The sequence below is a fragment of the Anopheles merus genome, chromosome 3R, assembly GCF_017562075.2.
Source record: "Anopheles merus strain MAF chromosome 3R, AmerM5.1, whole genome shotgun sequence".
In the NCBI taxonomy this organism is placed as follows: domain Eukaryota; kingdom Metazoa; phylum Arthropoda; class Insecta; order Diptera; family Culicidae; genus Anopheles; species Anopheles merus.
The window spans coordinates 3824150-3852057 of record NC_054084.1 but is presented as its reverse complement, the minus strand read 5'-3'; the positions used below and the strand labels follow the sequence as shown (position 1 = coordinate 3852057).

Here is a 27908-nt window from a genome sequence, read left to right as displayed (position 1 = left end):
CCTTTTGGAATAGAAATAAATTGTTCAACAGGGAAACAAATTGCTTGCCTTGCTGCTCCAATGACATCCAGAAGCCACCGGAGCTGCAGTGGCCCGGTGGCAAGAAATTCCTTGACCGACTCGCGAGGGGGCGCCCGAAGCAACTGCAGCTCTCCGGATTTATGGACCGCTTTCTTGGGTGCGAGCGTGAGATCGCCTCTTTTCTCGTCTGCCCTGTGCAACCAACGCGTACGGAGAGGAGATGCAAATTATAAAATTGAGTATCATGTAACAAGTGGGGTGGTATTTTCACCATTCCTCGTTCCGCACCGGGTCGATCACCGTTCATGTGTTGGGGCGGCTCTGGTCCGTTCTCTGGCGGGACGGGGTAAAAGGGCAGCATTAAAAAGGGCACCATCACTAGTAGTAGTGGTAGTAGTAGTAGCAGTATTAGTGGCCTCTCCACAGTGAGGTTAGGTTTCGTTTTCTATGCCCGATTCCTAACGATGCAAATCGAAGTTCTCGGCGAGTCGGGTTTTGAGGTTGGAAACTCGAAAAGCAGCTTCCTCTTGCCCAGCAGAGGAGTGGCCAGGTAGCGAGGGGACCAGGTTAAGAAGCAAAAAAATGTTGAAAAATAAATAAAAATAGCAGCGATCGAATCGCAGCAGCCATCGCGGCACAAAACGCGACTCAACCTTGTCGCGCTCGCTCGCGTGTGATTTAAGCCCCGCGGCAGCCGCAGAAGCGGCTTGATCCACCTGTTGCGCAGGTTCGCTGCTTCATCTACATACGAGTCCCCGCTCTTTGGGGTAGAGGTAGAAGCAACACAACAAAAAAAAAACTTGTCGATGACTGCTTGCTGGTGGTTGCTGCTGGCACACAGTGTGGCAATATCGTATGCTTCCAGCCCGCGATCATGATCATCATCTCAGCTCCACCAACACGACTACCAGCACCAGCATCATCGGCGGGGTGAGCTGGCGAGGTGCTCATGATAATCATCATCGTCGTAATCATTTCGATTTTCTTCCTGTCGCTCGGTGGCCGTGGCGGTTTTGGAAGGCTCGCAGCGAAACCGTGTGGGGTGGTTCGGCGGCTAGATGGGGTGACGGCGGCGGACTGTCATCTGCAGGCAAAGGCAGCTCGGCTAAAGCTCGGGCTGCGCGGCACACGGTCTACACGGCAGCCGGAGAGCCTCGCGATGCGGCTCGCAAAGCCCTCCGCTCCCCACCCTGGAGCAGTTCGGTGGAGGGGGGCTGACGGAGCTTTTAAAATAATCACGGATAGATTTAACCAGTAGAGAGTTGAGCGCAGACATAACAGCATGTCGAGACGACTCGGTGCGGGAATTTCGTATTTTTCGGGCCTGAACTAGCCGTTTTCTCTTGCTGCCGGGGATTTGTGTGCAGGGCGTTTTGGAGGGTTCGTGGTTCATTTGTGGTGAGTTTGAAATGAGTAAACAACACAACCCCAGTGTGGGGCTGGAGGGAAGTGATCCACTGATCCCACTACAAAAAGGGATCGAATTACATTCGATGTGTGAACGTGTGCGCTAGATCTAGCTGCTGCTGCTGTTGCTGCTGGTGCTGCTGGTGAAGCAAATCGAACGACTTGCGCTGTGCCCAGTGGCATACGCGACGAACCCGTTTGAGCCGCTTCGCGCTTCGGTGGTGGCAACCGACCGACGTTCTGTTTGTGTGACGCGCAGTACATCGCAAGGAACGCAAGATTCCGCCAGTCGGGTCGGAAACGAGTTTAGAAGTCGGATCCAATCAACCGCACTGATCTAGCGACGATCGTCCTCGGCGACGGAATTCGAGGTGGTTAGTAAAGGTGTGAAAATAGTGTGAAATCCTGGTGATATTGAACATTGCTTGGGGAGCGATTGCTTAAGAGGTCAACGGTGCTGGGCATCCACAACAGGGGAGAAAAGGGTAGGATATTCCGTAGCCCGTTGGCCCTGAACGAACGCAAAATCGCACTCGCCCAACGGTGCAACAGAATCGCACGTTGCGAGAGGTTAAAAATATAAATAAAATGTACAAAAAGGCATCCGGTGTGGAGGGAGCGACGGGGACACAAGCACGCTCGTACATACCAACTGGCCGGACCAGGAGAGAAAGGAAAATTGTTACAAATTCACCCAGCAGCGCAAAAGTCGGATCGGGCGCGCGCGCGCGCCTCCATGCTGCCATCGTCTTGGTGCGCACGGGGTGAAAGTACGTGAAGGTGAGCGACAGGTGAAGAAGAAAGCCGGCGCGGGTGCAAACGGGATGGCGCTACGGGGAAAGAGCTGGTGCGTGCGTGTGAAGGAGTGGGACAGGGAGCTCGCAGTGTGTGTGTATGTGCGTGTATGTGTGTGTGTGTGTTTGCGTGTGGAGCTCGGGCGAATCCGTTCCGAGGCCCGCTCGTTTGCGCGGATCGCTGTAGAAGAAAAGCGTTATCGGCTGCGTGTGAAAGGGGGTGAAGGCAACATCTGTGTATGTATGTGTGTGAATCTGTGTGAGTGGATGGTTGTGCGTGTGTGAGCAAAAGGCCCCAAACAGCAAGGAAACGTGCAAGGAGCACAAGGAAGGCAATGGTGGTGAATTAATCGAAGCTATTATAAAAAAAAAGATCACGGTGGAGTGAATGTGTGTCTGTGTGAGTGTATGCAAGAGTGTGAAACCAGCATAAGAAAAGGAAAGAGAAAAAATGAAGCGAAAAATAGAAGTGAAAGAAAACGTAGTCAAACCGGTGACAAAATGCATAAAAAAAGTGTATCAACACTAGCGAACGAATATGGTCGAAGCAGGTGTCGTGCGATGGAATAGATCCTTGAAGCACAGTGTCAACAGAGATTGCCGTGCTAAATGGCATACCAGACGTACAGAGTGCCGAGAAGAAGATCCAGGAATTTGGGATGGATCATCTCAATAAAATAACTATTTCTCGCTTTCTAAATCTTTTATAACCAAACTATCAATTGTAGTCGTTGTTTCAATCATGTCCCTTAGAAAGTGATTCTGACAGTGAAAGCTTAGCCTAGGAGGGCAGACAACTTCAGCCTCTACGGGCTGGTCATCATAAACGCCGGAAGGTCTTTGTGAAAGTATAGAAACGACCTACAAGGTCACTGTGTGGCGCTTCATCAGCTTGGTTTTTTGTGTGTATCCAAACATGAGCTATAGTTACTGTTCCACTCTTGGGTCAGACTTGGATGGAATGAGGCTAGAAATATAGGGAGGAAACCAACCCGCTTGGTTGATCGAGTATCGCTTGTTTGGATACCCTGGAGGGAGAATTAACCTGTATTGAATGATGGAAAAGTTCCAAGCTACCTCATAATCCATGGAAGCGTTTGCAATATTTCCGTTTAACGAATCAAAACTGCCCCCTGGATGATGTCAACCTGAGCAAAACAATGCAAAACACACAAAGCCAGTCTTTAACGATCGTAATTCATTTCTCCCGTCAATCGTGGGCAATGTAGCAACAGCTCGAGACGACGGCAAACGACGACGACGAGATGCCTCAGAACGCAGGTGGAAGCCATGGGCGTGCAGCGCTCAGATCAAACTGCTTCGATCCAGCCATTTCTTTGCTATGATTAGTTGCGGTTTGCGTGCAGTCAAGCCTGTTTATAATACAAATGCGCAGAATGTGTGTTTTCCATTCGCGAAACGGCCCGGTTGGCGACGGTTTGCCTACACCTTAACCGCACAACCGAGCGAACGGGTGGCAATGATCGTGCTGCTGGTGACGGTGGAGGACCAGCATTGTCGTACGGGGGTTTGTGGATTTGGTTACGAGATCGATGCCTGGAATGTCACTGTATCCGCTTACATGTCACACTATTTTAGATGCAGCAGAGAGCCTCCGCGAGCTATGCGCGAGACGGGCGAGGGAGTTTGGTGCAGGCTGGTGTGTGAGGAAATAGAGACCGCAGCCGAGAAGAGTGGGTACGAATGTTTGGATTGAAGCTTTACACGACTTCCACCATCCACTGTTTGAACACGATCGTTACATCTGTTTGTTCAAAACGTTCTTTAACAAATATGTGTGCTGCGGCCACACACTGTACAACTATCTGCCGAATCAAGTTCAATATTGATATTGTAGTTGTCATCCGGAGAGGCGCCAGCAGAGAAAGCTTATTTCTGTCTAGATATCTTGCGAAACGGAAGTCAGGGTGGAGCTCCTGAGTCGATCTCTGTGTTGAGTTCTATCATTGAGCCTGTTGGAGTTGTCTAAAGTCTATATGATCAGGCTTTAGGCTCGCTAAAATGGACAAACTATCACGGTGGCGCAAAGAGCTTCTACTTGAACAGCATTACATTGCGGCCCAGGGACGTAAAGTTCCCTACGATAAGTAATCTTTCCAAGAGTGCATGTCAAACAGCTACAGAAAGATACCACATTAAGATACCTTTCCAACATGTCATTTGGTGGAGGAATTTGTAGAGATCTTTCATTGTTGACATCTCCAATAGCATTACAGCTCGTTGGGGCTGGAGGCTTTCCAATCGCTGGGGTTATTATGGATTCTGTTCATGTTTCGCTGACACTTCGTGCAAACAGTTCCAAACCAGCTATCCGGTCAAGAATGTCCCGGTGTTCATTATTCCGAGCGCACCTCCAGGACAACTCACCAGGAGCAACAAACCTGAAGGGTGGGCTCTGCAGAATCGTGCAGAACGGAAGCTAACGAAACGGCGTTCCAGAAATCCGACCATGCAACCGTGGCCACTGAAACCTGATTGGTGTCCCTGGACCGGTTTCACTGTCCCCGGCCGAGCACTGCCCGGACAACGGCGAGGCACGAGTGCTGGCATATTCTATCACGGGAGGTGTGAGGGGGGTTGGTTTGGCCCGTGGCGATCCGGTTTCCTTCCCCCTTCCGTGTTGTGGCGGGACGTGCGATCGATCTGAAAATCGGCGTATCGATTGCAGATGTGCACGTCATGGCGCACTGGTGAACCCGACCCCGGCTGTGGGCATCGCACGAGCCCCGGCCGCGAGCGTGCCCCAGCGCGAAAGCCATGTGGACACACCGGAGAGGACATAGAGGGGGAAGAAACGAAAATCAATTAAAAACAAATTTTCCTATAAAAGGAGATAACTCCATTCCAATTAAGAGGAATGTTTTTGCGCACACAAATAAATAAAACATAAGCAAGCGGAAACCAGTCCAGCGCTGTTCGGTCGGGCGAGCCACATCCAAACGAATTGGATGGAACCTGCGCTTAGGTCTGCCTATTTGTTCCACAGGGGCACCAGATGGGCACCAGGAGGCACACTGGAACCAGCGCCATCGGGCCAGCACGTTTCAAGCGAGGTGAAGAGATAGGGACAAACAGAGAGATGGAGAGAGAGAGAGAGATGCTCACACAAATAACAACAACAAAAAAATGGATAAATGTATAAAACGACAACAGCGGCAGATGAAATTAACATTGACATACCCGTCACAGCATCCGTCAACGGGATGGAATGGGCCGTTTGCATTCCGCCGACGGCAATGGGTCAGCAGCATGCCTCGGTTGCTGCGCTGCTGTGTTTGTTGTGTTTTGCCGGGGCCATTTTCTCGTTTTGTGAACTGCAAAGCGGGACGGAAAGCGGGATCGGGATCCCGTGATCTGCAATTCATTGAGGAACGCGCAATGCGTGTATCAATTAAAGCGTTCCTCGCTTTCCTCGCTGCTCGAGCTTGACGTATTGTTCCCCCGAGTCCAAACACCGGCAACGGTCCCGGACCCGGGACAGGGACAGTCGGTCCGAACCCCCAAAGGGAGAAAGAAATGTGTACCAGGGGCCAGATTGTTTGACGTGCTTGACGTGATCGAGCTGATGCTGGGGATGAGAAGGAGGAGAAGGACACTGTGGGGGGGACTGCTTTTGCTGACACCGATCGAATGTTCAATGATGGATTCGATTATTATCGACAGACTCTGTGTGCGTGTTTGCCGATCGGAATCTTACCATCAGCTACCGGAAGCGAGCAGGTTTGTGAGGCCGGGCCGAGCTACTGATGATGGCGATGGAGCAAGGACCCATCGGGCGTCGTTTCGTTCCATTTGCCGTCCACCTTATTTAACTGAGCTGGATTGTCCGGGCCCGTTTTATGAATGAAATGCACGAAAAAGGCAATGTCCGGTTGCTGGTCAACGGGTATAGCGCGACTTTGTCTTTAGGGCTTGCCGGGATGAATGAGCCTCTTGCAGGATATCAAGAGGTTGTATTTTGGAAGCTACAATTATTACGAAACAAAACGAAAGCAGTAACCCAACGTCATAGCTCCTGGAATTATTGATCACATTGAATATCTTGATCTAGTTACAATTGTTTGTTGGAAGATCTACGAATTTCCAATACCGAATCCTCTATGTAACATGATAATCCCTAGGCCCAAAATGGGAAACTATCTTCTTCTTTTCGAAAGTGTGCATCGCACCGCCAGTACCGCACCATACCGGTTCCAAAAAGTCTATTTTCTGTGAAGTCATCGTAGCAGCCAAATACTGGGAAATCGGAGTCAAAACGGCACTGCACTCTCTCTTGCTCACCGTGCTCAAGTGGCGAAAAGGAATGTGTGCGCGTGAAGTAAGGCTTGGCGGGCCGTCGAGCGATAGGATTGGATGTGGTGCATATGGCAACCGGACCACAGTTCGTGGAATGCCGGCCAGCACAAACTTCTCGAGATGCTCACACACACAATCCTTGGAAAGACGGGCTTGTCCGGAACATTGGACGCATCACAACCCTTCAGGCAGAGAGACAGAGAGAGAAAGGCAAGCCGATAAGCCATTGAACGGGCTGGCAGGGTCCGGTGACACGGGATGGTGATGTGGTTTGAGAGAGGCAGGAGGAGGTGATCGTGAAGAGATCTCGAATTACAGCACGGCAAAAAAACTGAAATGCACTGGCCAATCGGTTTATGGTTCTGCGAGATCTACAGCTCAGTTCTGGTTGCGTGCAAAAGGTTGGGAATCGCAGGAACCTTCCAAAGCAATTCTCGGCTTCGTTTGTTTCGTAGGTTCTGTATGAGCCTAAACCGTTGCTGTGTGTGTTTTTTGTGTGCTATTGGCATTTTACAGCCCTCTTCCAACCGAAAAGCCTGGAGTCAAGCTGTCTGGCAGAGTCTGTAGGACGGAGTTTCGGTTTGGTTGGGATTGTCGAGAAATTCAGCACCTCCCGCCAGCTTCACAAGAGGCATGTGTGCAAAGACCACAGGGATGCCGCTTTTCCACACTTCAGCGTGTGTGTGTGAGAGAGAGAGGGAGACATGGAAATGTGCAAGCGGGCGTGAGATCTGGCAGACGTCCCTTCTGCCAGGGGCATTACAATCTTATTAGGTCGTCTATTGTCTATTGCGCAGCATCCCTCGGGCGCAGAAGCTTTCCCCCGGGTTCCCGGACAACCCTGCGCAGGCTATCGACAGGCACTGATGCACATCACAGGCATGGTGCGGCGCATTATCAGCGTTTACGAGTGGGCAAGGGCCTCTCGAGCTGCGGCACCTTTGCTTCCCGAAGATCACGCTCCCATTGTATGGAGTACGGCTGTCCCGGGGCACAGGGTAGATCGCTTCAGTGAGTCCGAGTGTGTTCGGTCTTAGGTGTGTCTATCTGCCTCTATACATCCATTTGACAAGCATCCTTCTGCTACGGTGGCGTTGATTATCGTTCGATCGCTGGGATCGTTCGCTTACGAAAGCAACGAAAGGTGCGCTTCTATTGTTGGGTCGGCCAGTTGGTCAGCCAGCCACAACACAAGCACACACACTCACACAGTGAGAGTGGTGGTGCGGTCCGTCCGTATAATTTATTTACATTTAACGAATCATTTGTGTGGCTGTCGGCAGGCGCAGCCCGAACGCAAATGCGCCAACGCGTACAGCATCTCTGTTGGGCTGCTGGGAGCGGTAAGCGCGTATGTGTGTGTTGCTTTTTTCGTGCCTTGTGTTCCTTTAATGGGCCGCTCAAGGTTGTGCCGGGGCCGGAGATCGGACCAGACAGCCTGTCGCTGGTCGTGCTGCCGAACCGTCACATCTCGGGTGCTGTGTCTTGTGTCATCGCACGATGCCGTGTAGCGAAAAAAAGGGCGCCAACAGTGTGCGTGGGCTATGATGGGCCCTTTCATTTTTTGTTTCTTTCAGAGCCGTCGAGAGGGAAGGAAGGTCTTGGACGGGGAGCTTTTGAGAGACTTTTGAAAGTCGCACGCGCATGCATACGTAAGTGAGCATTTGTGACCCAGGCGCAGGCCAGAAGAAACTAACATAATGGCTTTGCTGCTGGAGAGACGCTTTCGGAGGCCTCAAAAGTAGTCCAAGTTTAAAGATCCAACGCTCTTCTGGTGCATAAGTTTGTTTATAAAATTTCTCGTTTTTTCACCCTACGAAGGAAGCAATTGAAAGCAAAACGACGTTGTCGCTGATTGTCTCCCTTACATAAGAGGCCATTCGGGCATTCATTTAGGTCAGAGAGAGAGCGAAGATTGAAACTTTCATAATTAAAAGAAATAAGTAAAGGGTACGTACATTATGTTTCTCGATCGCGCAAATAGGTGTTTCACTACACTACAGCGTACGAAACTGTGCGTGTGTCTTGGCGATTGGTAAAACACGGAGCTCAACATAAAAAAGAGCATAAAATTGCTACACATTGGAGAAAAATGTTTACTTTCGTTCGAAGGATTTTTGGGTAATTTCAAACATACGTAGCCGCCAGCCATTGCGCAGGTTGTCGGCTGTCGGGAAGGTTGATTATATATTTAGCCGTCAAGTGCGCAACCATCAACACACACACACACGCGTTGGTTGGAATATTTGCACGTTCCGTTTCAGTCGCTCTTTCACCGCGTGCGCACCCCGCGTGAGATGTAAAATTGATTGAACTTCTGGGTCGATAATGTCTACCAACCCGACCTCCCTCCGCTCCCTTTGGCGATTATTGACGATAATGATTGCCGACAAAGGAACGGTGCGCGTTCCGCAACAACAGCGGCAGCGGCCGGACGCGTTCGGCCCAGACGTTCTGGCGGCTCTCGAAAAGATCACAGTCGGCGGTTCGGTTTCGGTCGGCGAACTGACGGATCGGATCGATCGATCGCGAATATCGTGCGAGGTGTCGACTGATGCTGCCCAGCCGATGACCGCGCGAGCATGCGGCCCCTTCCCCCTGCCACATTCGCCCGCAAACGATCGCTACACTGGTATCAATTCCACCAACCAACGCTCCCGGCGTATTTGGTTGGCATCGAAGTTGTCCTCGGACGGACGCCTGGAATATCCCTGTACGGGGACAGAGCGGTGGATAAGAGTTTATTATTTTCATTCATTTGCGTATTGGCAGTCACTTTACTTGAAATCTGCGGTGGAAGGTGTGATGGAATGGGGAGTCTGGGCTTCAAAGTGAAGTTGATAGATATCGTAGAATCGCCTCTATCACCTTTTGGACAGGTCGAACCTCAACCCAACAGAGTGCCAGAGTGTCTGGTCATTATGCTCTGCGTACGGCCTTCGGCGGCTTACCGCGAAGGTTGCGCTCCTGGCTCGGGTACATTCACACGGCCGCTGGGTCCGCTCACTATGAGTGTTGGAAACAACAACACAGCATGAAAAATAACGTGAAAAAAAACCGCTTTGGTAATAATAAAATACACACTGACCGGTGCGCACAAGACGTAAAGGCGGTCGGCGACGCAGTAATCAAGCAGGCTCAGGGAACGGAGTCATAAAAGCCTGTCAGATAACTCGTTTCGTACTATGCGTGTGTAGTGCAGGAGATGCGGGGAAACATGTTGATTGGGAGCGGTTGCCCCGCGGTCGTAGGTTTGGGGAATCGTCCATCAGCAAACCGTTTTGCTATCAGTGATCGTTGACTCCGGTTGTCCGGTTGTGCGAGGAGGTTACGGACATCGGGGGCTGTAACATGAAACCGATCCACGGTGTTGGGTAACCAGAAGGACGAAGCGCTAAATCATGCCCCGCTCGGGTTTGGAACGATTACAATGTATACCACCGCATGCGAAGCCCTGTTTTGCACATCGAGCCGAAAGTGTTGCTCGGGAGGTATGGGTTGCTGCGACACACCGAACAGGACGGCATTTTTCCTTGGTGTTAGATTACTGACCTTTCGACGTACGGCGTTAGAATCATTTCCTCGTTGCGATCAACGTTGGTTGCTGACCTCCAGAGCACAGACAAAGTTCAACAGGCTGTTTAGTAAGTGTCAAGATTGCAAGATTTGGAGGAGTTGATCATGGTGGTCCAACGCAGCTACGATCTTACCTTTAGGCAGTTTGGAAGCAGAAGAGATGTCTCTAAAGCTCACCACCGAAGCACATTACAGTGTATGGTAAAAATGGCACTGTTTGCCTGCAAAGCACGAAAACATTCCAATCAAAATAGTTGGGTTTTTACCGAGCTTCTGTTTCTGTGGCTACAATCGACACCACCACGTAGCAGCTCATTCATGTAGCGCTGGGAAATACCCGTCACCACCGGAAGCTAAACATCCTTTTGGCTCGGCTGAGCGCTTGCGAGAGGTGTGAAAAAATAATAACCTCATTTGGGCTTTGTTTTTCGTCCTAAGCCCGTGTAAAAACAGAGCACCGATGCTGTCCAGGCAGCGTTCGTTCATTTACGAAGCTGGGGAATTCCCAGAGACCACAGCGCTGGGCTCGCTATTTTCGCCCGTCAGGGTACAGCGAGGGGGTAGAAACAGGCTGAACTCTCTTACCCTGGGCCGATCTGTGACGCGCATTAGCATACAAAACGTAGCAAAGGGCATCTCCTACTCCGAAGCGGTCCAGTCCGAAAGCAATCGGGGCCACGCACACGGTAGACGGTGGCCCACATTACACAATCGTAACGCGGTGGAGTGCATCTCTGCACACTCGCGGCAAGCTTTCCAAATGATCGGACCGGCCCGATCGGCAAAGGGCAGAGGGAAGGGGAAAAAAAGGAACGTGCTTAGTGTAAACATGGCCTGGCCAGTGCCTGGCGCAGATTGCCGCGTGCGCCGCCCCGGTGATAATTTATTAATTGTTTGATTAAATATAATTCATTCGATCTAAATAACAGATAAATTTCACTTCACAGAGCATCAATCCCGAAGGTGCGCACGGGCCAAGAGCCAGAGCCGCACTTGTCAGAAGTCTGCGTGTCGGGTTCGTTAGCCAGCCGCATTTCCGTTGTTTGCGGAGTGTAATAAATAATTCGGAAGTGAAAATGACATGCAATTGCTTTCCTTTTGCTGTGGGCCTCGGCCTGCCAGCGAGAGGATAGAAAGCACTTCTCCTTTTTTTTAGCATGGACCGTTCAAGTGTTGTGCCTCGTGCCATGGACCAGGCAGCGCCACGCAACGCAAAGCGGAACATACCGACAAGGCCAACGGGTGCGTGGATTGAGCGCTCGCGTCAATCAGTCTATCCCGAGCCAACGATCTCTCTAGCGGCAGCCGTTCATCTGCGCGGCCCGGTTCAGCCGCGCGCTCGCGTGCGTGTGTGTTTTGTACCCCTCTTTGCGTACGACAAGTGCCCGCGACTCGCGTGCTACGTTGCGATGAAGCGGTTTTCTCCCGCGCCCGCGCGGTGTTTACAAATCGTTCTCATAAATATTCTCTCACTCTCCCTTGTGCAAGAGCCCGCTGCCGGGGATCGAGCGTGCGAGCGCGCGGAACGATCGGCCACGGGGTGGGGGCGGTTAGATCGGATCGATCGATTGCTCCCGCGAGGGCAGAGATGAAAGTTTACACGCACAGTTTACATAAATCTTCACGATTTGTTGGAGTGTAAATAACTGTTAATGAAAATATGATTTCCTCAATATTTCTTAACCGATCGCACTGGCAGTGGCGTGGAAAGGAGTTGAGTGAGGAGGTAATGGTGGTGCAGTAGTTCCGTGACGATCCGTGCTACCACTGTGGCAGTGGCAGCACTGTGCTTACAATCTCAAGGATAACCACAAATGACCGAGGCCCCGTATCGACTAGTATCGCGGTATGTGTGTACTACCTCACAGCGAGTAAGACGAACAAATAGTGTTCTGGGGTGGAAAGACACCGTTTTATAGGAACTCATTTACAATGCAAAGCCAACCTCAAACACCCCAAAAAAACCATAGTGATCACTTAATTCTCGCTCTCATAACTGTCATTTCGAACCATCAAACGTCTGTCAAACGTCTTGATCCTCTCATGTTCGATGCACGCGCTCCTCTCATCCTTACACACGGAGCACGTACGCGGCTGGCCACGCCCACTTGCCGTTCATCGCACGTTCACTCGATCGTCGTTCACGCCGAGAGCTGATCGCACCGCATTCATGCGGCATCGTCTCTCGCGTTCATTCATTCGTGTTCGAGATGCTGTCGCGAGATGTTTAAAATTTGTGAAGCTGCCGCGTGAGTCGAGACGAGGTTTGAATTTTGAGCCGTTTGGAATGCCAGCCAGTGTCCGTGTGTGTGCGCGCGCGAGAGAGATTAGTGAGAGAAGCAATACACATTCTTAATATAACGTACCGTTTGTCTACTTGATTTTGACCAGTGCACTGGGCAGTGCTAGAAATAGTGCAAACTGATAGTGATGTGCATGCCCGTATCAGAGCGCGAAGTGATCGAAGTGCATTTGTTTAATCTGTAATCTAGAGCAGCGGCCGCAGCAGCAGCGGCAGTAGCAGTAGTGTGTGGTTCCTGAAGTGCAGAAAAGAAAACGCAAAACAGCGACAACAAAACATAACAGCAAAAAAGGCGTACAAGTGTATAACTAGCGGCCCAACAAGAGATTGGAATGTAACGGGCACGACCGATTGGAACGCAAATATTTTAACCTTTTTTTTTCTTTTTTTTTTGCGTGCGCGCGCGCTCGCGCCCGATCGAAAGTGCAGCGCGAAGAAGTTGCGCGTGGGCGACGAAAAGTGAACGAGCAACTTTCGTACAATCCAGCCAGTGGACCGCCAGTGGACAGATTTTGTGATTGCAACCTGCCTGCCGGTGTAGTGAGAAAGGAAGAAAGGAAAAGTGTGCACGAAAGCCGAGCCAACAAGGGTTTGGTTGCTTCTCTCGGGCAGGTAGAGGTCCTTTGGACAAGCAAAGGCAACCAGAGGCCTAGGCAAGTGTGTGAGAGCCGAGCCAAGAGTGTAGAAAATTAAAACAAGAAAATACACAAACACACACACACACATCCATACGGAAACACATTAACACAAACATAAATATACGCCGTATCGGGAAAGTGCAAGGAAGCGTTTGGGCGCAGGAGGCAAGAGAGAAGCAGAAGCGAAAAAAGGGGCCCGAGCGGCAGGAAACCCGGTTCGACGACGGCGTCCTGTCCTGTGGCTTGGTGAAGTGGTGCAGTGAGTTCGATGTGAAAGTCGAGTGACGCGGTAGCGCAGATTTGAGCGAGGATTTTCGTGAAATAATGCTCGGTGCCGGCGAGTGGCCAGTGAGCAGGAAACATTCAACCGGTCGTCCCGTGCTCGTCACGACGCAGTGTCATCGCGGCCAGCAGGGCCACCAGGACCACCATTGTAGTGAGCAATAGATTGATTGTGCGAAGCAAGAGAATCGAACCAATTCCTGTCCAAAACGTAAAGGCAAACGTGTCCAGGAAGCGTTCCCAAGCAGTGCGTATCCTTTCCAACCGAACGGAACCACATTGGTTTCCTCCCGGGTCCGTTCCGGCGGCTCGGTGTACATGACGCGGGAACGGCTGCGTGCCCATGCGGCTCCGTGTCCCGCTGGCTGCAGCGAAACGCGCGGCCTAGCCAGGCAACGACGGGCCGCAAGCGGCACGAGGACACGATCGACAATGATCGGTCGGCAAACAAGTAGAAGGTAAGTGTATTTAGCCTGCAAAGCACAAGTAACATCAGCTTAGGATAACGATAAAAATCACTCACCATCACCACCACAAATGCAACATATTGCGATGGGTCTTAAACAGGGGAGGGGGGGGGGGGAGCGGGGATGGAGGAGACATCGAGGGAAGCATAATGCTGTCCACGATCACTATCATGCCGAATGGTGCGTTTTGCTGGCAAGTTGGAGAATTTTGAGTACGACCCGACGGAACTCTGCATGCTTAATTGGTGTTGACCCCAGAGCATGCACATAACAGGAGGAGGGATAAGGGAGGGGGGAGAGGACAACCAGACGGGCAACAGGCACATAACTCACCCATTATGAGTGGGCCCGCTCATTTACGTGAGGCCGTGAGAATTAAGCCGCCGATCGTTGGGCCAGCGACATAAATCAGAGCAAATGGAAGGACGTGGTTGACGTGGCTTTATCTGCACGCTCACTATCTACCCCGTTCCCACTACAACAACAGCTACAGCAGCAGCAGCAACAACAAAAACAACAACAACAGCGACGATGACAACGGGGTCAGCAAAGTGCAGCGATCACTGGTTCGCATATGCAGCACCACCGACACCATCACTACGGAGCCGGCCAAGACTTCATGTGAAAACTGCAGTGCAAACATTGTTTTGTTGTTGATTAATTAATTAAATGAGAGCCGAGAGCGGCTTAAAGGTTTGCTGGCAGGACTCTGGGAACTGGGCTGGAATCCTGGGAATTAAGACACCGAAGGTACAGCGCCGTGACAGACTGGCGTCATGTTCATGACAAGAACTCTTCTGACGCCTCATTTAATGGCTCACCTGGGGACTGTTAAAAGCCAGTGGCAGGGGTTTTTGGTTTTAGCACCCACCGGGAACGTGTTAGGCAATCAACACATAAAAACCCACACACTTGCGATGCGTTTATGCGTGCAACCTGCACTTTCAGAGGGTTAGAAGGGTCCTGGCGACAACTCGCAGGGCTTGATCGCGCTGGCAAACAATGGCAATCCGGGGCGATTCTGTCTGTCTGGAGTGTGTGTGTGTGTATGTAAAGTGCACCCTTAGGCACATACACACACAGTGTCAGGGTACACTGGAAGGTGAGATTATAAAAATGGTAGGCGTCCTTTCCGGATCAAACCCCCGATTGTGCTGACAGCACCCGCGACCAGGCCGAGCTTCCTCGGGAGTGAGAGACGGGCCCGTGTGCAGGCCGAAACCGCCCCTGTGCGTGTGTATGTGCAGGCCTCGAGAATACTGACAATTATTATTCAAATGCGATTAACAATTCTGCGTGTTACGTGAGCAGAGGGACACACACGAGGCGTGTGTTGTGGGATTCTGTTGAACGCTCTGGATTTATTTCTTTTTTTTCGTTTGCGCTGATACTATGTGTCCGGGCTAAAAATAGCAAAACCAGTACCAAGTCCTCCCTCTGTGTAGCCTCTTCTCCCTTTTTTCCCGGCGGCGGATTGATTGGCGCCCGGGCACCACACCGTTTGGTGATCATGTCTCGTTGTGGGGGTTTTTTATACCTTCCCGACCGCAAAGTACACGGCAGAGGCGTTCAGGTGGAAATACAAAGCGTCGAAGGTTGCTGGTCCTGCTGCTGGAATTTGGTGTCGTTTGAAAACTGGAAACTGTACGCCGAGCCGATCGAAACAGTGCAACTACAGACTCTACGATAGGCCTGAGCTGCTGTTGTGTTGACGCACTTGGCATTGCAGCGCCGTGAGATTAGTTGCAATTTCTTCCTCGCTCGCTGACCTACTTGGGTGGGGTGGGGTGGGATGAGATCCGCGTGCTCGACGCAGCGATAGGGGCGATCATGTGTATGTGCGTTGTTTTGTGCCCTTAAGCGCCCCCTCCCACATCGATCGGTCTAGCGAGCGCGTCGAACGAACGCACTCTCCTGTACCTCCGGGTGCTGTGTTGCACCTCCGGGTAATGGAGGATGGGCGTTGTCGTGCTGTACAGGTGCTCCCCATTGATAAAGGGTATGGAAATTACCAAAAACCCATCCCTTGCCCGTGTGATCGACATAAATGGACGGCGGGCCGGGGAAAACCCCATCCAGCTAACAGAGAACTGCTGTGTGTGATCGATCGTTCGAGCAATAGCTGTACCTCCCGTAACCAGGGCAGGCCAGGTCCTGCAGGCAACGAAAAACCAAGCCCGGTGCGGAGAAGAAGGTGTGGTAGCGCTCGAGTGCGGTAGCCCAAGGACAGAACGCAAGGGACGCGCACAACACAAATAACGAACACACATTCTTCACTTCTCCGCCCAGTATTGTGAGGAAACAATCGATTTGTTGTCCTCCGGTGCGTAAGCCCCGGGGCCGGCAACGGCAACAACCGGTTGTTGCCCACTCGAGAGTGCACTCGACGGGCCGCAAGGGGTAGTAAAACGCCCCGGGCCAAAGGGGACCTGCAAAAGGGGATTCTTCCTGTAATCGCCTGCAACCGTCCGTGGGATGGGATGGGACCGTTCCTGGGGAGGGAACGGGAAAGCGGGAAGGCGTGCGAAAGCCATTTCTCGGGCGGAGATGCGAAAGAGAGAGAGAGAGAGAGAGAGAGAGAGAGAGAGAGGGAGGAGGAGGAAGGAAAAAAGGATCCTTTTGTGAGGACGAATGTATCGAGGAGGCCACTTGAGATTCACAGCTTGTGTCCTTTGTTTCTCATGCACACACACACACACTGGTACAAGCATTGGGCAAACAGACGAGATCCTCCTTGTCTTGTCACTCCTGAAGAAGAGGTGTCTCTTTCTCACCTTCGAGCCCACTGCATGGTCCTTAGGATCCGTTGGCAGCACCTGACCTGTCAAAGTGTGGGCGACTGGAAGGTGTTTTTATGCTGGCGAAGCTGTAAAACGTACGAATAGCTGTGCTACTCGAAAGCTTCTGCGTACCTCGAACGACCTCGGCCGCTCGAACGGCCGCTCCGTAAAGCCAACGAACGAAAACAGGCGTTGGAACTGACACCGGGAGTTTGCTTTTCGCAAAGGAGGAGAAACAAAAACCAACGCCGCGTGTGTGCCGTTTGCTCCGCGTGCTGATCCAAGCTAGTAGCCGACCAGTGTCGCCACCCGGTCTGGGCCCAATCTGTGACCGCGAATCTAAACTCTCATCTCTTCCGATGCCCCGCACACTCACCCGGGCAGTTCCAAGACACGGCGTTGTTTTTTGAAAACATTTACTTTAATTATCAGCTTCCTCTTGTGTGGCGGCCTGGAAGCGCAACAAACAAACGTACCACACCACGACACGGTGTCTAGTGGTGACCGTTGACTAATCGCAATAGTTGCAATGTGGTGTTGTCCGGGCGGTTGGTAGATTTATTAGCGAGCAGTACGGCAAGCGATTGTCCCATTCCGCCACCGACCAGCGTGGCCAGCGAACGTGTTGACTGCAAAACATTCCTCTAATACGGTTCCGTTTTCCAATTGCAGACTACTTCCAGCGACCATGCACGTATGGTTCTACGTGCTCGCTGTGCTGGCGATATCACACGGTGCAACGCGAGTCGCTAGCACAGACAGCAGCAGTCCAGCCCGAACGAAAGCCTCCAGCCTGCTCCATTCGGATCAATCACACATCAGCCATCCCTTCAATCAGCCTGCGTTACGACAGGGCTCGGCCGACTCGACACCGCCCGTCACGGACGTCTCGCCGGAACCACGGATAGGTGGGACCGGTGCGCCGGAAGCGGCCAGCATAAAGAGCAGCGAGACGATCGAGTACGAAGAGTATGTGGCCGCTAAGGATGCGGCGGTAGAGGTAGACCCCGAAGGTCCAGCCGACGAGCCGGTGCTGGAGAACGAAATCAGTGACAGTGAGCCGGACACGGTGGACAAGGTGGTGGTGGAGAGCAGGCCCGATCCTAAAACGCTAGTCGAGATAGAGAAGAACCTTCTGAGCCTGTTCGGGTTCCCCAATCGGCCAAAGATCGACCGGTCCAAGGTGGTGATACCGGAGGCGATGAAGCAGCTGTACGCCCAGATCATGGGCCACGATCTGGTCGACTCCGTCAGCGTACCAAAGGAAGGACTGAACACGCGCAACGCCAACACCGTGCGAAGTTTTACACACGAAGGTACGTACGGCGGGGACGTGGGAAAGGGAATAGTAGTACAAGTAGTGCAATATCTAGGAAGCCATTCCGAAGGCTCCACGACAGCGACGACGACGTCAAAAACCGGTACACGGTTGCGCACGACATTAAAGAGTGTTTAGCGTATTGCCACACACACGTACACACACACACACACACACACACACACACACACACACACACAGACCGATCGGTAACGATCGTTCGGTTAGGAGGCCAAGGGACCTGCTCTTCAAGGAGGTGTTGCAGTGCGACCGGCGCAAACTGGTGGAATCAAGTTGTTTTTATTTTCAATTAATTCCACGTCCTAACACTTGCGGCAAATGCAGCAGTTAATGTTGAGCTATAACGCTGTGCGGCGGGGGAACCATACGGAGGGGATCTCTTTACGGACGATTTGAAAGTGGTTCCATTGCAATGTTCAGACACCTTGCCCAGATGACATTAAGGTTTGGGTTGTGCAGTTTTAGACATTAGAAATGATAAAAAGGTCAATTATTGGAGAAGCTTTTGGCTAAAGATCGCGCAACGTGTGCTGAAATACAAGAAGCAACTAGCAGGTACACAGTTCAAATCTTTCCCAAGTTCTTGAATTCAAACCAGGATGTTGGATCGGCCGTACTCGAAAACTAATGACGGCTGGTGCACTTTGATTGCACACTACCTGGAAATGCAATAAAGAAGCGATCGCGCGATCGATTGTTTGTGTAATACGGCGGGGGCAAAACTTTGTTTACATAATCTCCCCCCAAAAAACCGATTACCGAGCGCTCGCGCGCGCCCTCGTAGTATGGCGATCGTTTTGCTACGCATCTCCCCGTGCCAAAGAGCCGTGGAAGATGCTGCATCCGCGTGTCCGGGCGTGGCGTATCGTGCGTAAAATTATCGATAAATTTTGCACACGAGTAAAGCGAACGTAAACGTTCGGTTCGTTTTGCGCCCAGCTGTACGGTTCAAGGAGAGAAGCGTCTATCAACACCCCATTGCGGCAAAGCGAGGTTCCGAGGAGTCCGATATACTAGGTCCGGTTGACCTTTTGACCAACCCGCACTGCTTCCAACTGCTTGCGAGATGCTACGGAGTACGGATCCAGTGTTTATGGTAAAATCGGACGAGCGCTGGAGAGAGGGAGTGCTGGGAGTGCGTTACGCAAAGTCGAAATTCTCCGCCAGGCAGCAGCACGCAGCCTTTGCTAGTAGTATCACGCCGCTTGTAAACAAACACCGGACTAGAAATATTAGTTCGCGCAGGGGCGCAGCAGCACAAAGAGCCGTGTTGCGCCGAACGCAATTAAAGTGAGTACCGCCGGGCAGGCGCAATTTTCGGCAAATCACAAACAAACTCACCCAACACTTACGGAGACGATCGTCTGGGTCTTGGTCTGGATGATGCGTAGTTTGTTGCTTAGGAGAATTTTGACGCAGGCTCCAGGGGGATGGTGCTGTAGAGGGTAGAGTGTTGCTGATTGTCCAAATTCGCTAATGGGTTTGCCAAATCGATTAAAACACACGCTAGCCGCGCACAGCCCGCCAGTTTCGGAGAAGTGTTATTGTTTGCCGCGTGTTGCCGGGCCGACTTCAGGATTCTGGTTTTCGTCTGGCAGAAATTAAGCAGTGGGGGATGTTGTTGGACGCGTTTTCGCTTTTAGGGAATGGGGGGCATGGGGGGAGGCTATTATTTCTTGGTGTGAGCTCGTCCAGGTGGTTCATGACAGGTACGGCGGAATTGTTTATTTATCCATGCAAAGGGTTGAAGAAATTATGAGTCTCTGTGGCAAACCTGGAGATGGCGGTTTTAGTGGAATTGTATTTACCGTGAAACAAAGTATATCGATGGAAATATTGGCCCAGGTCTTGTTTTTACCGGGAAAAACAAATATTGGAGAACAATTCAATTAAGTTGATTTAGTTTGATGTTCTACTCTTCTACACTACACTCTTGCCACGACACAACAACTCAATTTTGATAACTGACGTTTCCTTACTATGGGTACTTTGATGCATCTTCATCCTGATCGGTCTCATCCTTGCAATGCATTAACGTTCTCTCTCTCTCTCTTCAACTCTTTCCCTTGCTTACCTACAGAAAGTCACATAGACCAGCGGTTCCAGCATCATCATCGCTTCCGGTTACTGTTCAACGTAACAAGCATCCCGCGAGGCGAGAAGTTACGTGCAGCGGAACTCACCCTAACCCGCGAGGGCATCGCCCACCGAAGCAGCCGAGCGCAGGCAAGGACACCGGTCCTGTATCAGGTGATGGTGTACGACATCGTGCGGCCCGGCGTCAAAGGCAAGCGCGCCCCGACCTTCCTGCTGGTCGACACGAAAACGCTCGCCATCAACGAGTCCGGCACGGCCAGCTTCGATGTGATGCCGGCCGTCGAGCGGTGGCTAAGGCAGCCGCGCAAAAACCACGGCCTGTTCGTGCAGGTGACGGGCCGGGGCCGTGGACCTCCAGGCCATAGCCGCCAGAGGCGCAGCATAGTGCCGGCCGTCCCCGTCCACGAGCACGTCCGGTTGCGACGGAATGCGGCCGAACGGCACGACAGCTGGGTGCAGAAGCAGCCGCTCCTGTTCACCTACACCGACGACGGGCGGCACAAGCAACGGCCGATCCGGGACGCGATCAGCAGCGCGAACCGGGCCCGGCGTGCCTCGGCCAAGCGCAGCAGCCGGCGGAAAAACGAACTCTGCCAGCGGAAGCCGCTGTACGTCGACTTCAGCGATGTCGGGTGGAACGATTGGATTGTGGCGCCGCCCGGGTACGAGGCGTACTACTGCCAGGGCGACTGCCGGTTCCCGATAGCGGACCATCTGAACACGACGAATCACGCGATCGTGCAGACGCTGGTCAACTCCTACAACCCGACGCTCGCACCGAAGGCGTGCTGCGTGCCGACCCAGCTGTCCTCCATCTCGATGCTGTATCTGAACGAGCAGAACAAGGTGGTGCTGAAGAACTACCAGGACATGACGGTCGTTGGATGCGGCTGCCGGTGAAGTGTTGAAAGGGAAGAGGGGGAGGGAAGAATTGAGGGGAAGGATACGTTTTCTGTGAGAAAACAAGGGGGGAGGGTAGGGGATTGAAACAAAACACGAAATTGGATGACCATAGGAATCGGCAGGGCCGCAACTGTTTTGTTTTATTATTACTTTAAATCTTTGTTTTGTGTATAACGATCGAACGTACTAAGAGCGAAGTGTGTAGAGAGTGTGAGTGAGTTTGTTTTGAGAGAAATAGAGATCAGATAGGATAGTAGCAGTAGTAGCAACGATCAAACTTGTGTACCATAGTAAAAAAAAGTCATGTAGATCAAGCCATAATCAACGTATGCATGCAAAAAATGGGGAAAAAGCAAACAAAATAAAACTAATACAAACAAGAAAGCTCAACTGTTGGGTGAGAAGCGTGTGAGGTGTGTGCGTGTCAAGTGGCACGCTATTGTCCGTCCAGATGCGGTACAGGTAACAAGCTAATGTTCAGGAGTCTTGCAAGGTGGCTTAGCGAGTTGGTAGGGCTGGGAAACTAGTGCTGTGGCATAGGTGTTAGTGACGGAGACTTCAGCTGAAAAATAAGAGAAAAGTGAAGGACACAACGCGGGGGGCTCATCATCTGTACATATTTATTGATAGGAAATGTTAACAGACAGTGAAGAAGGAATGGTTCCTCTCGGAAGCAGAGGACCTCCCGAGTGCATGTGCGTGTATAAAGTAACAGGAACTACATAGTGAGATAGCTAGAGCGTTAAACTTACGGCAGCCCGCGAATAAGGGACGGATAACGATTCTGTAAACAGTCGACAGGGACGTGCAAGGCAGGCAAGTGGATGTTGCGTATGTGCTTTCAGTGAAGTCCTGCAGAAATCACGATCACACACACACATCTAAACAACCAGCACTTCTTGCGTCTTGCGCGTCCGTGATGGGCGTACATTTTGTACTAGCAGCTTTTATAAAGTTCCGAAACCGCCGGACAGCTTTCCTGAGTGCGTCCTTACTGCGAAACACTATTACGTTTAGGCACCGCTACAATGTGTTTGAATATGTTTTTTGTGTGTAAATTTTTGTATATTATTTGCTGTACCTGTGTAAACGGAAGGAAACGTATTTATTTTACGAAAAGCTGAAGCGTGTAATTGAGGAATAAATTTGTAAGGAAATTCAAACCGTAAAAATTGTGTATCTGTGTTTTTGGAGTTGTAATTTCATTTTACAGGTTTGGTTCCAGTGAGTGACTGAAAGAAATTGTGGAAATTGTATTGGAAAATGTACTTCATATAGATGTTACAGATCATGAGGAATGCGTAATACATCATCTTTCATCTTCCTGTAGGATAACTTCTTGTAAAATGTTCAAAATTAACCTCATCCCATCTAAGACTCTAAGGAGATATTGAGTTCCAGAAGAATAGACATCACCACAAAGCTGCTAGAAACCAGCAAATTAAACTTCCTTCACATGATACTTGCTTCAGCGGAAGATCTCTGCAGTTCACGCGTATCTTTAATGTCCGTGGACCATTTACCCCTTGGTTGGGGTTTAGAGCCTTAGCTCCTCGCAGTCTGGTGAGGAAACCGGGAATGTATCGCCGGGTTGCGGGCTACACGTACACGGGAATGCACTCAAACGGCAGACCACCCAAATGGCTTGATTTTTGCACAAACCCTGTAGCAACAAAAAATCCCACCACCAAAAAAAGGGCATCCATCCTCTAGACGCAGTGCCACAGGAAGGCAACGATAGCATATAAAAATACCCAGAGCCACACACACACACACACACACGAGCACAGAGAGCATTCAGACATATTTGTGAAAAATGTTCCCTTTGTTTGGATTCCGTTGAACTGGGCATGGCATCGTGGGCAACCCTCAACGTCAAAGGCCACCTGTGAGCGGCCGGACCCTTCGGTCCTCCGGGCGCTCCTCGGGACGCCCATCATTATGTCCCGCGGGAAGACAAACGCGCCGGGAGGAACAAAACCGCATCGCCCCGGTATCATCTCTCAATCTGCAGTCGGACGGTGGACCACCAGCTCCACGAGAACAATGATTGTAATTTTTGCGATGGGGAAGGTTTTTTGCGGCTGCTCTGGTATGTTCTTGGTTGGCTTTTCGGGAAGAGCGGACAAAAAGAGGCAAAGCGATCGCCATTTGTTATGATGATCTTCAAATGGACCTGACACACATCTTTACACACACAAACACACACGCTCTTCACATAGCGCAACCGGATAAACCTTTCTCCCATTGCCGAAAAACATGTACGTGCTGGGAGCCGTTGTTGATGTTTTAATTTCCTTCTCTCGCGGTGTGCCTGTGTCTCCAAAATCCTCCAAATCGTTACACGATGTGTGTGCCATTGCGTAATGACCCAGTGTGCGCTGGTTGATATTGCTGAAACTCGCACGCAGCCGTGCTGGCGCTTTGCGGATGTTAGACGCGCATACGAATTGCGTGATAAAATTGAACACATTTCAGCTGGGACGGCCAAGCGGCACGTACACTCGCTGGTACGTCAATAGGTTTTCCCTTTACGCGGTACAGTACAAAGAGTGTTTGGATTCCGTTTGCCAAAGCAGAACAGTTTAAGAGCCAATTTAAAGGGTTGTTGTTTTCTATTGACTGGTTCCATACTTTTCCTCCGTCCACCGGCAGCCCACTGCCACAAAACGGCAACCTCTACTTGGGCAATCGATGTCAGCACGGCGATCAGCTTGCGTGCACGCGTTGCACTCTGGTGGGACTAGCGCTAGCTGCCCTTGCCTTTTCCAGGTGTGTATCGTACGCCGCGGAATCTATTAATCGAATAGCAATCAAATGCCCTGAAAGTTGTCTACCGAAGTGGCAAAATGTAATTGTCAGTATGCGCTTAATTACTCTCCGCTGGGCGGGTTGGTCGGCCGACTGGCCGGATTGGAGCTCGCGCGGTTACGCGCGTGCATATCTAATCCACGCCGTGAGCCTGGTTAAGATTGTTCGAGTTTTTCTTTCGTGCGCTCGGGTGCTCGCTGCTTGCTGTTCTATAATTAACTCATTAAATGGTGAGGTACTAAAAATAACTGATATTTAAAATTCAAAATTACTGTGATTACAGCGGTGCGGTGCGGTGTTGTTATTTTGTTTTTGCTTTCGATTCGGCTGCGAGCTAACGCGTGCGTATTATTTATTGATTGCTTCTCGCACATTGAATCCAGCGAGTGAGTGAGATGAGGGGATCGGGAGGATAATCGAGCAGATAAGCGTTTTGCCGCACAAGCGGGTGCGAAGATCATCGATCACTTACGTACGGTACGCACACACATCGATCGATGCTGGTGGCCGGTTGGCCTGGCCTGGAATAACACTGTTTGCACGCTAAATGAATCAGCAAGAGCGTGCCTTGTAGGGTGGCTTATCGGCGGCCTTCCCCGGATGTTGGAAAGTGGATAAGCAAAGTGCTCGGTTGTTGTTTGAATAATTAGGAATGCAGGAATGAACAACACACCTTGGCTGGGGGAGAGTTGAGAAGCAGAAGTTTGCTTATAATCCTGAGATTAGCGGCACAATCGCGAGCCGCGCGCGCTCTTGGCAGGATAAATGACGGATTCAGCGGTGAAACGGTGGTTTTACGACGCGGATCGAGCCGAATGCGATGCGCTGGGCGCTGAACGGTGCGGCGGAACGTGACCCGCGAATGATTGAGACGGTCGGGCGTCTGTTGGGTGGTTGTTTTCGCAAACCGGGTGTGATCGATCGATCGTTCTCGGCCAACGGTTCGTTTGTTGTGTGTGCACACACCATCCGACTTGTTACTAGGAGGAAACTATAAGCTGGGTTGGTAATGGCAACGTCTAGCTGGTATGGAAGGATCGAACGCATGCCGATCTGTGTGTGTTTCAGATAGGTACTTTTTCTCAATCGTTGCTGATTATTTTCAATCGAACTTGGAACGGGTGACGCAGATGGCATGTATTTATTGTAATTCTGTGGAACGAGGGGAAACATTGACGTAGGACTTTTAGTTTCTCTTAAAGAGAAAGAAGACGGAATCATTTTGGAATAAAGATCAATTGTAGCACGAGGAATGTATGTTCTGCGATCATTTGTTGATGTCAGGTTTAGGAGGAATGTGTAAACTTCTTAAAGCATTGTCACGGTTGGATCGTCTGAGAATTATAAACTAATATCAGCAATATTTTCCGGTAAACTCCTTGAAGATGTGTTTGGTAGTTCGAAGATCTATCTAAAAGCACATTTTAGAGCTCTGTATAAAAACAAATTAAACAATTTACACTTAACATCAATCGTGGTGATATTCACAGGAGGATTGAAACTATTGGCTAACGACCTAATCAAAGGATACAAATAATCGAAAACTCCACTGTACAAGCTATAATAACGTTAGTTAAATTCAAGCTTTCTAGAATTAGGTTGTAAATTACGAGATATCTTCAAAATCCTCACCTAGATCGAGTTTATTGAAATCACTAGCGCTACACTACGTAGAAGGCAGACGTTAGAGTTCAATTCTTCAATTCTTCAATATTATACTCTTGAGCAAACGTCCATAGAGATAAGAATAGAGACTCTTCTGTGGGATTCCACAGTCCATTGGCCAATACCACACACGATCTTAAAATGTTTACAGATAGAAATCTTAACTCACCTCCCTGAAGCTGAACAGGAGGAATGATACAAAACGGGGAAAAATGCGATAGCAAGATAAGAACAAAAGGTAACCTCAACACAACAGCAAAAAACCACAGCAAATGTTTCGTTCAGCGGTGGACCACTGCGTCCAGGAAGAAATTAATCGTTCCGATCACGCCAACCGCACGGTGGGGAAAACGCACGCGGGAGCTCATCGGGCCAGACGAGGCGCAGTCCAGTACGCCATTCAGTCTAACGATGCAAAACCGGTGGGGCCACCATCGTTGTGTACGATGTTCGAAAATAACAAGCGCATCCGAGCACACAATGGGAGCCTGCGTTCACCTACCGACGAAGCAACTCGACTCGCAATCACGCCAGAGTCTCTGCGTGGTCTGCGTCGAACAAGTGCTGGTGGTTCGTGTGCATTTCCTGGGAAATCCTCGAGTACGCGTTTTTTGTTTGCTTCCTCCCCAATCGTACGCTGAGAATCCTTTGCCAAGAAGAAGACAACGCTGCCAGTGCGGCACATGTTGTGCGTCGTCGTCTGCTTGGCCACACCGACAGCGGAGGGTGGCTTTCGGTGGTGCATATGGTAGCTCACGATCAAAATATCAACGAATCGACATCGATGGAGCGTAATTTTCTGGCCGTCCGTTCTGGTGTAAGACCGCCCAACCTACCCGGCAATGCCGGGTACGGGGAGGGCGCTACAAACTAACCGACCGTATCCTGCAAAAAGAAGGAAAATCGTGGCACTACGAAGCAAGAAAACGACGCAAGAGCGCACCAAACACGAGGCACGCCGAACACCAAAACCTATCCAAACACGTTAATAAGATGATGTTATATGTTCTTGTGGATTGCGCGCGTTTTTTTTGTGCTCTTTTCCTGCGGCTTGTTTTCTTGCGCCTTACGCAGACGGGAATTCTTAGTTTGTTGCACCACCGCCGCTGCTTCTTGAGCGAAATCCTCGCGTCCAGTTCGCTTCGGGGCGGTTCCGCACAAGGAAAAATGTTCCACGGGAGGTCCTTTCGCAACGGCTCGGCACCAGCAGCAGCGGCGGTACGGTAATGGGCTCGTAAAGCGGGCGGTTTTTCTTTCCACTAATTTGAGCGAGTGCACTTGCTACGGAATGCACGACGGAGCTGAGAGTCGTACCGTGTACGATCGATACAGCGCTTCAGGCTAGGACTTGATGAAGATCGCAACCGCAGTCGCAGCAGCAGCAGCAGCAGCAGTAGGCAAGTAGGCTTTGAAAGGCTGAAAGGATACGAGTGTCTAGAGTTTGAAGCAGGTTTCGAAATTGAAGCAAAGTATCGAGAGATCACATAGAGATACCGCAACGATGTGGGTTTTCTGAAGCAGTTTCGTATCTGTCATCCTGGCTGCCCCGTGTTCTCATTCTCCCGGGCCATTCAGATGGCCATAAAGATGGGCGACAGCGCTCGCCGGTTCGATGGGGGAAGTAAAAATAATTTATGATTTATCAACAGCTAAGCGGCGATTGTGGACGAAGAGTTTGAACCGTTTTAAAGAGGGTTAATTTATGCAATAAAAATTACGACCCGCGTGTCCGCGTGGCCGTTTAGTGGCACGGCGCGAGAGTTCGCAGCCATTTTCAACAGGTTTTTAGTACGTACGAACGAGGCAGAAGGCCCGAGTGTCCCGCTGGTTTCGCTGGAGCTCAGAGATGTCATCCTTTCAACGGCGGTGGTCTCCGCGGTGGATGGCTGGTTACTTCAGGATCGATAAATGAGAGGAGGACGAGTGAATTGTCTTGAAGACGTCGAGGAATTATTTACTTGTATACATACAATGTGTCATAGAATAGAATTGGAACACTGTAGATCACGTTTGATCGTTTGAATCTGCTCGCTAATTCTAAAATGCAATACAGCAATTTTCACTTGTTAGGACCTTCATTATACCTATCAATCTATAAGATCGAGCGTAAACATTTTGTTTGAACAGCCCTCCAGTTCCCGTTCCACAAGTCTACGCTCAACTCACGCTGAGCACTTTCCGTGGCCACTTACCCAAAAAGGCATGTATTAGGGGCAGATTCGCCCGATAGCCGATAGTGAGCAATCGATTGTGGCGGTGAGTGTGCAAATACCCACTGCCGGCCCAGCGCCATGATTAAACGAGCCGTAGAAAACCCCTCCCGCTGCAAGCAGATGCGCTCGGTCGTCGTCGTTCCCGAGATCCAAAAGTCGGCCCTCTCGTTGTCCCTTCGTCTGCCAACTAATGGATGTGAAACGTGCTGCAGCAGTGGCGGTCCGATTTTATGACGACGTAAAAGAATTCAGAAAATATAGTTATTTTATCGTTACCACCCGCTTGCCCCATGTCG

General features: G+C 50.8%; 1 protein-coding gene across 4 annotated transcripts; it reads left to right on the top strand.

Moving 5' to 3' along the window:
- Positions 1-1260: 1260 nt before the first annotated feature.
- Positions 1261-22086, top strand: LOC121596938 (protein decapentaplegic). Of its 4 annotated transcripts, none has more exons than XM_041922336.1 (4): positions 1261-1419; positions 12847-13795; positions 17257-17900; positions 20004-22086. In XM_041922336.1, the coding sequence occupies exons 2-4, from the start codon at positions 13656-13658 to the stop codon at positions 20918-20920; spliced, it is 1701 nt and encodes a 566-aa protein (XP_041778270.1). In that variant the 5' UTR covers positions 1261-1419; positions 12847-13655; the 3' UTR covers positions 20921-22086. The 4 variants fall into 4 exon arrangements, with proteins under 4 accessions (XP_041778270.1, XP_041778271.1, XP_041778269.1 ...); XM_041922337.1 differs by having other exon boundaries at positions 12842-13795; XM_041922335.1 differs by having other exon boundaries at positions 12608-13795.
- Positions 22087-27908: the final 5822 nt, after the last annotated feature.

Bases quoted from the DNA above. Each gene is read 5' to 3' on its own strand.
- LOC121596938 (XM_041922336.1), top strand. From the start codon at position 13,656: ATGACGCGGGAACGGCTGCGTGCCCATGCGGCTCCGTGTCCCGCTGGC. The intron at 13,796-17,256 runs GTAAGTGTATTT...TTCCAATTGCAG, and splicing joins GGTCGGCAAACAAGTAGAAG to ACTACTTCCAGCGACCATGC. The intron at 17,901-20,003 runs GTACGTACGGCG...GCTTACCTACAG, and splicing joins GCGAAGTTTTACACACGAAG to AAAGTCACATAGACCAGCGG.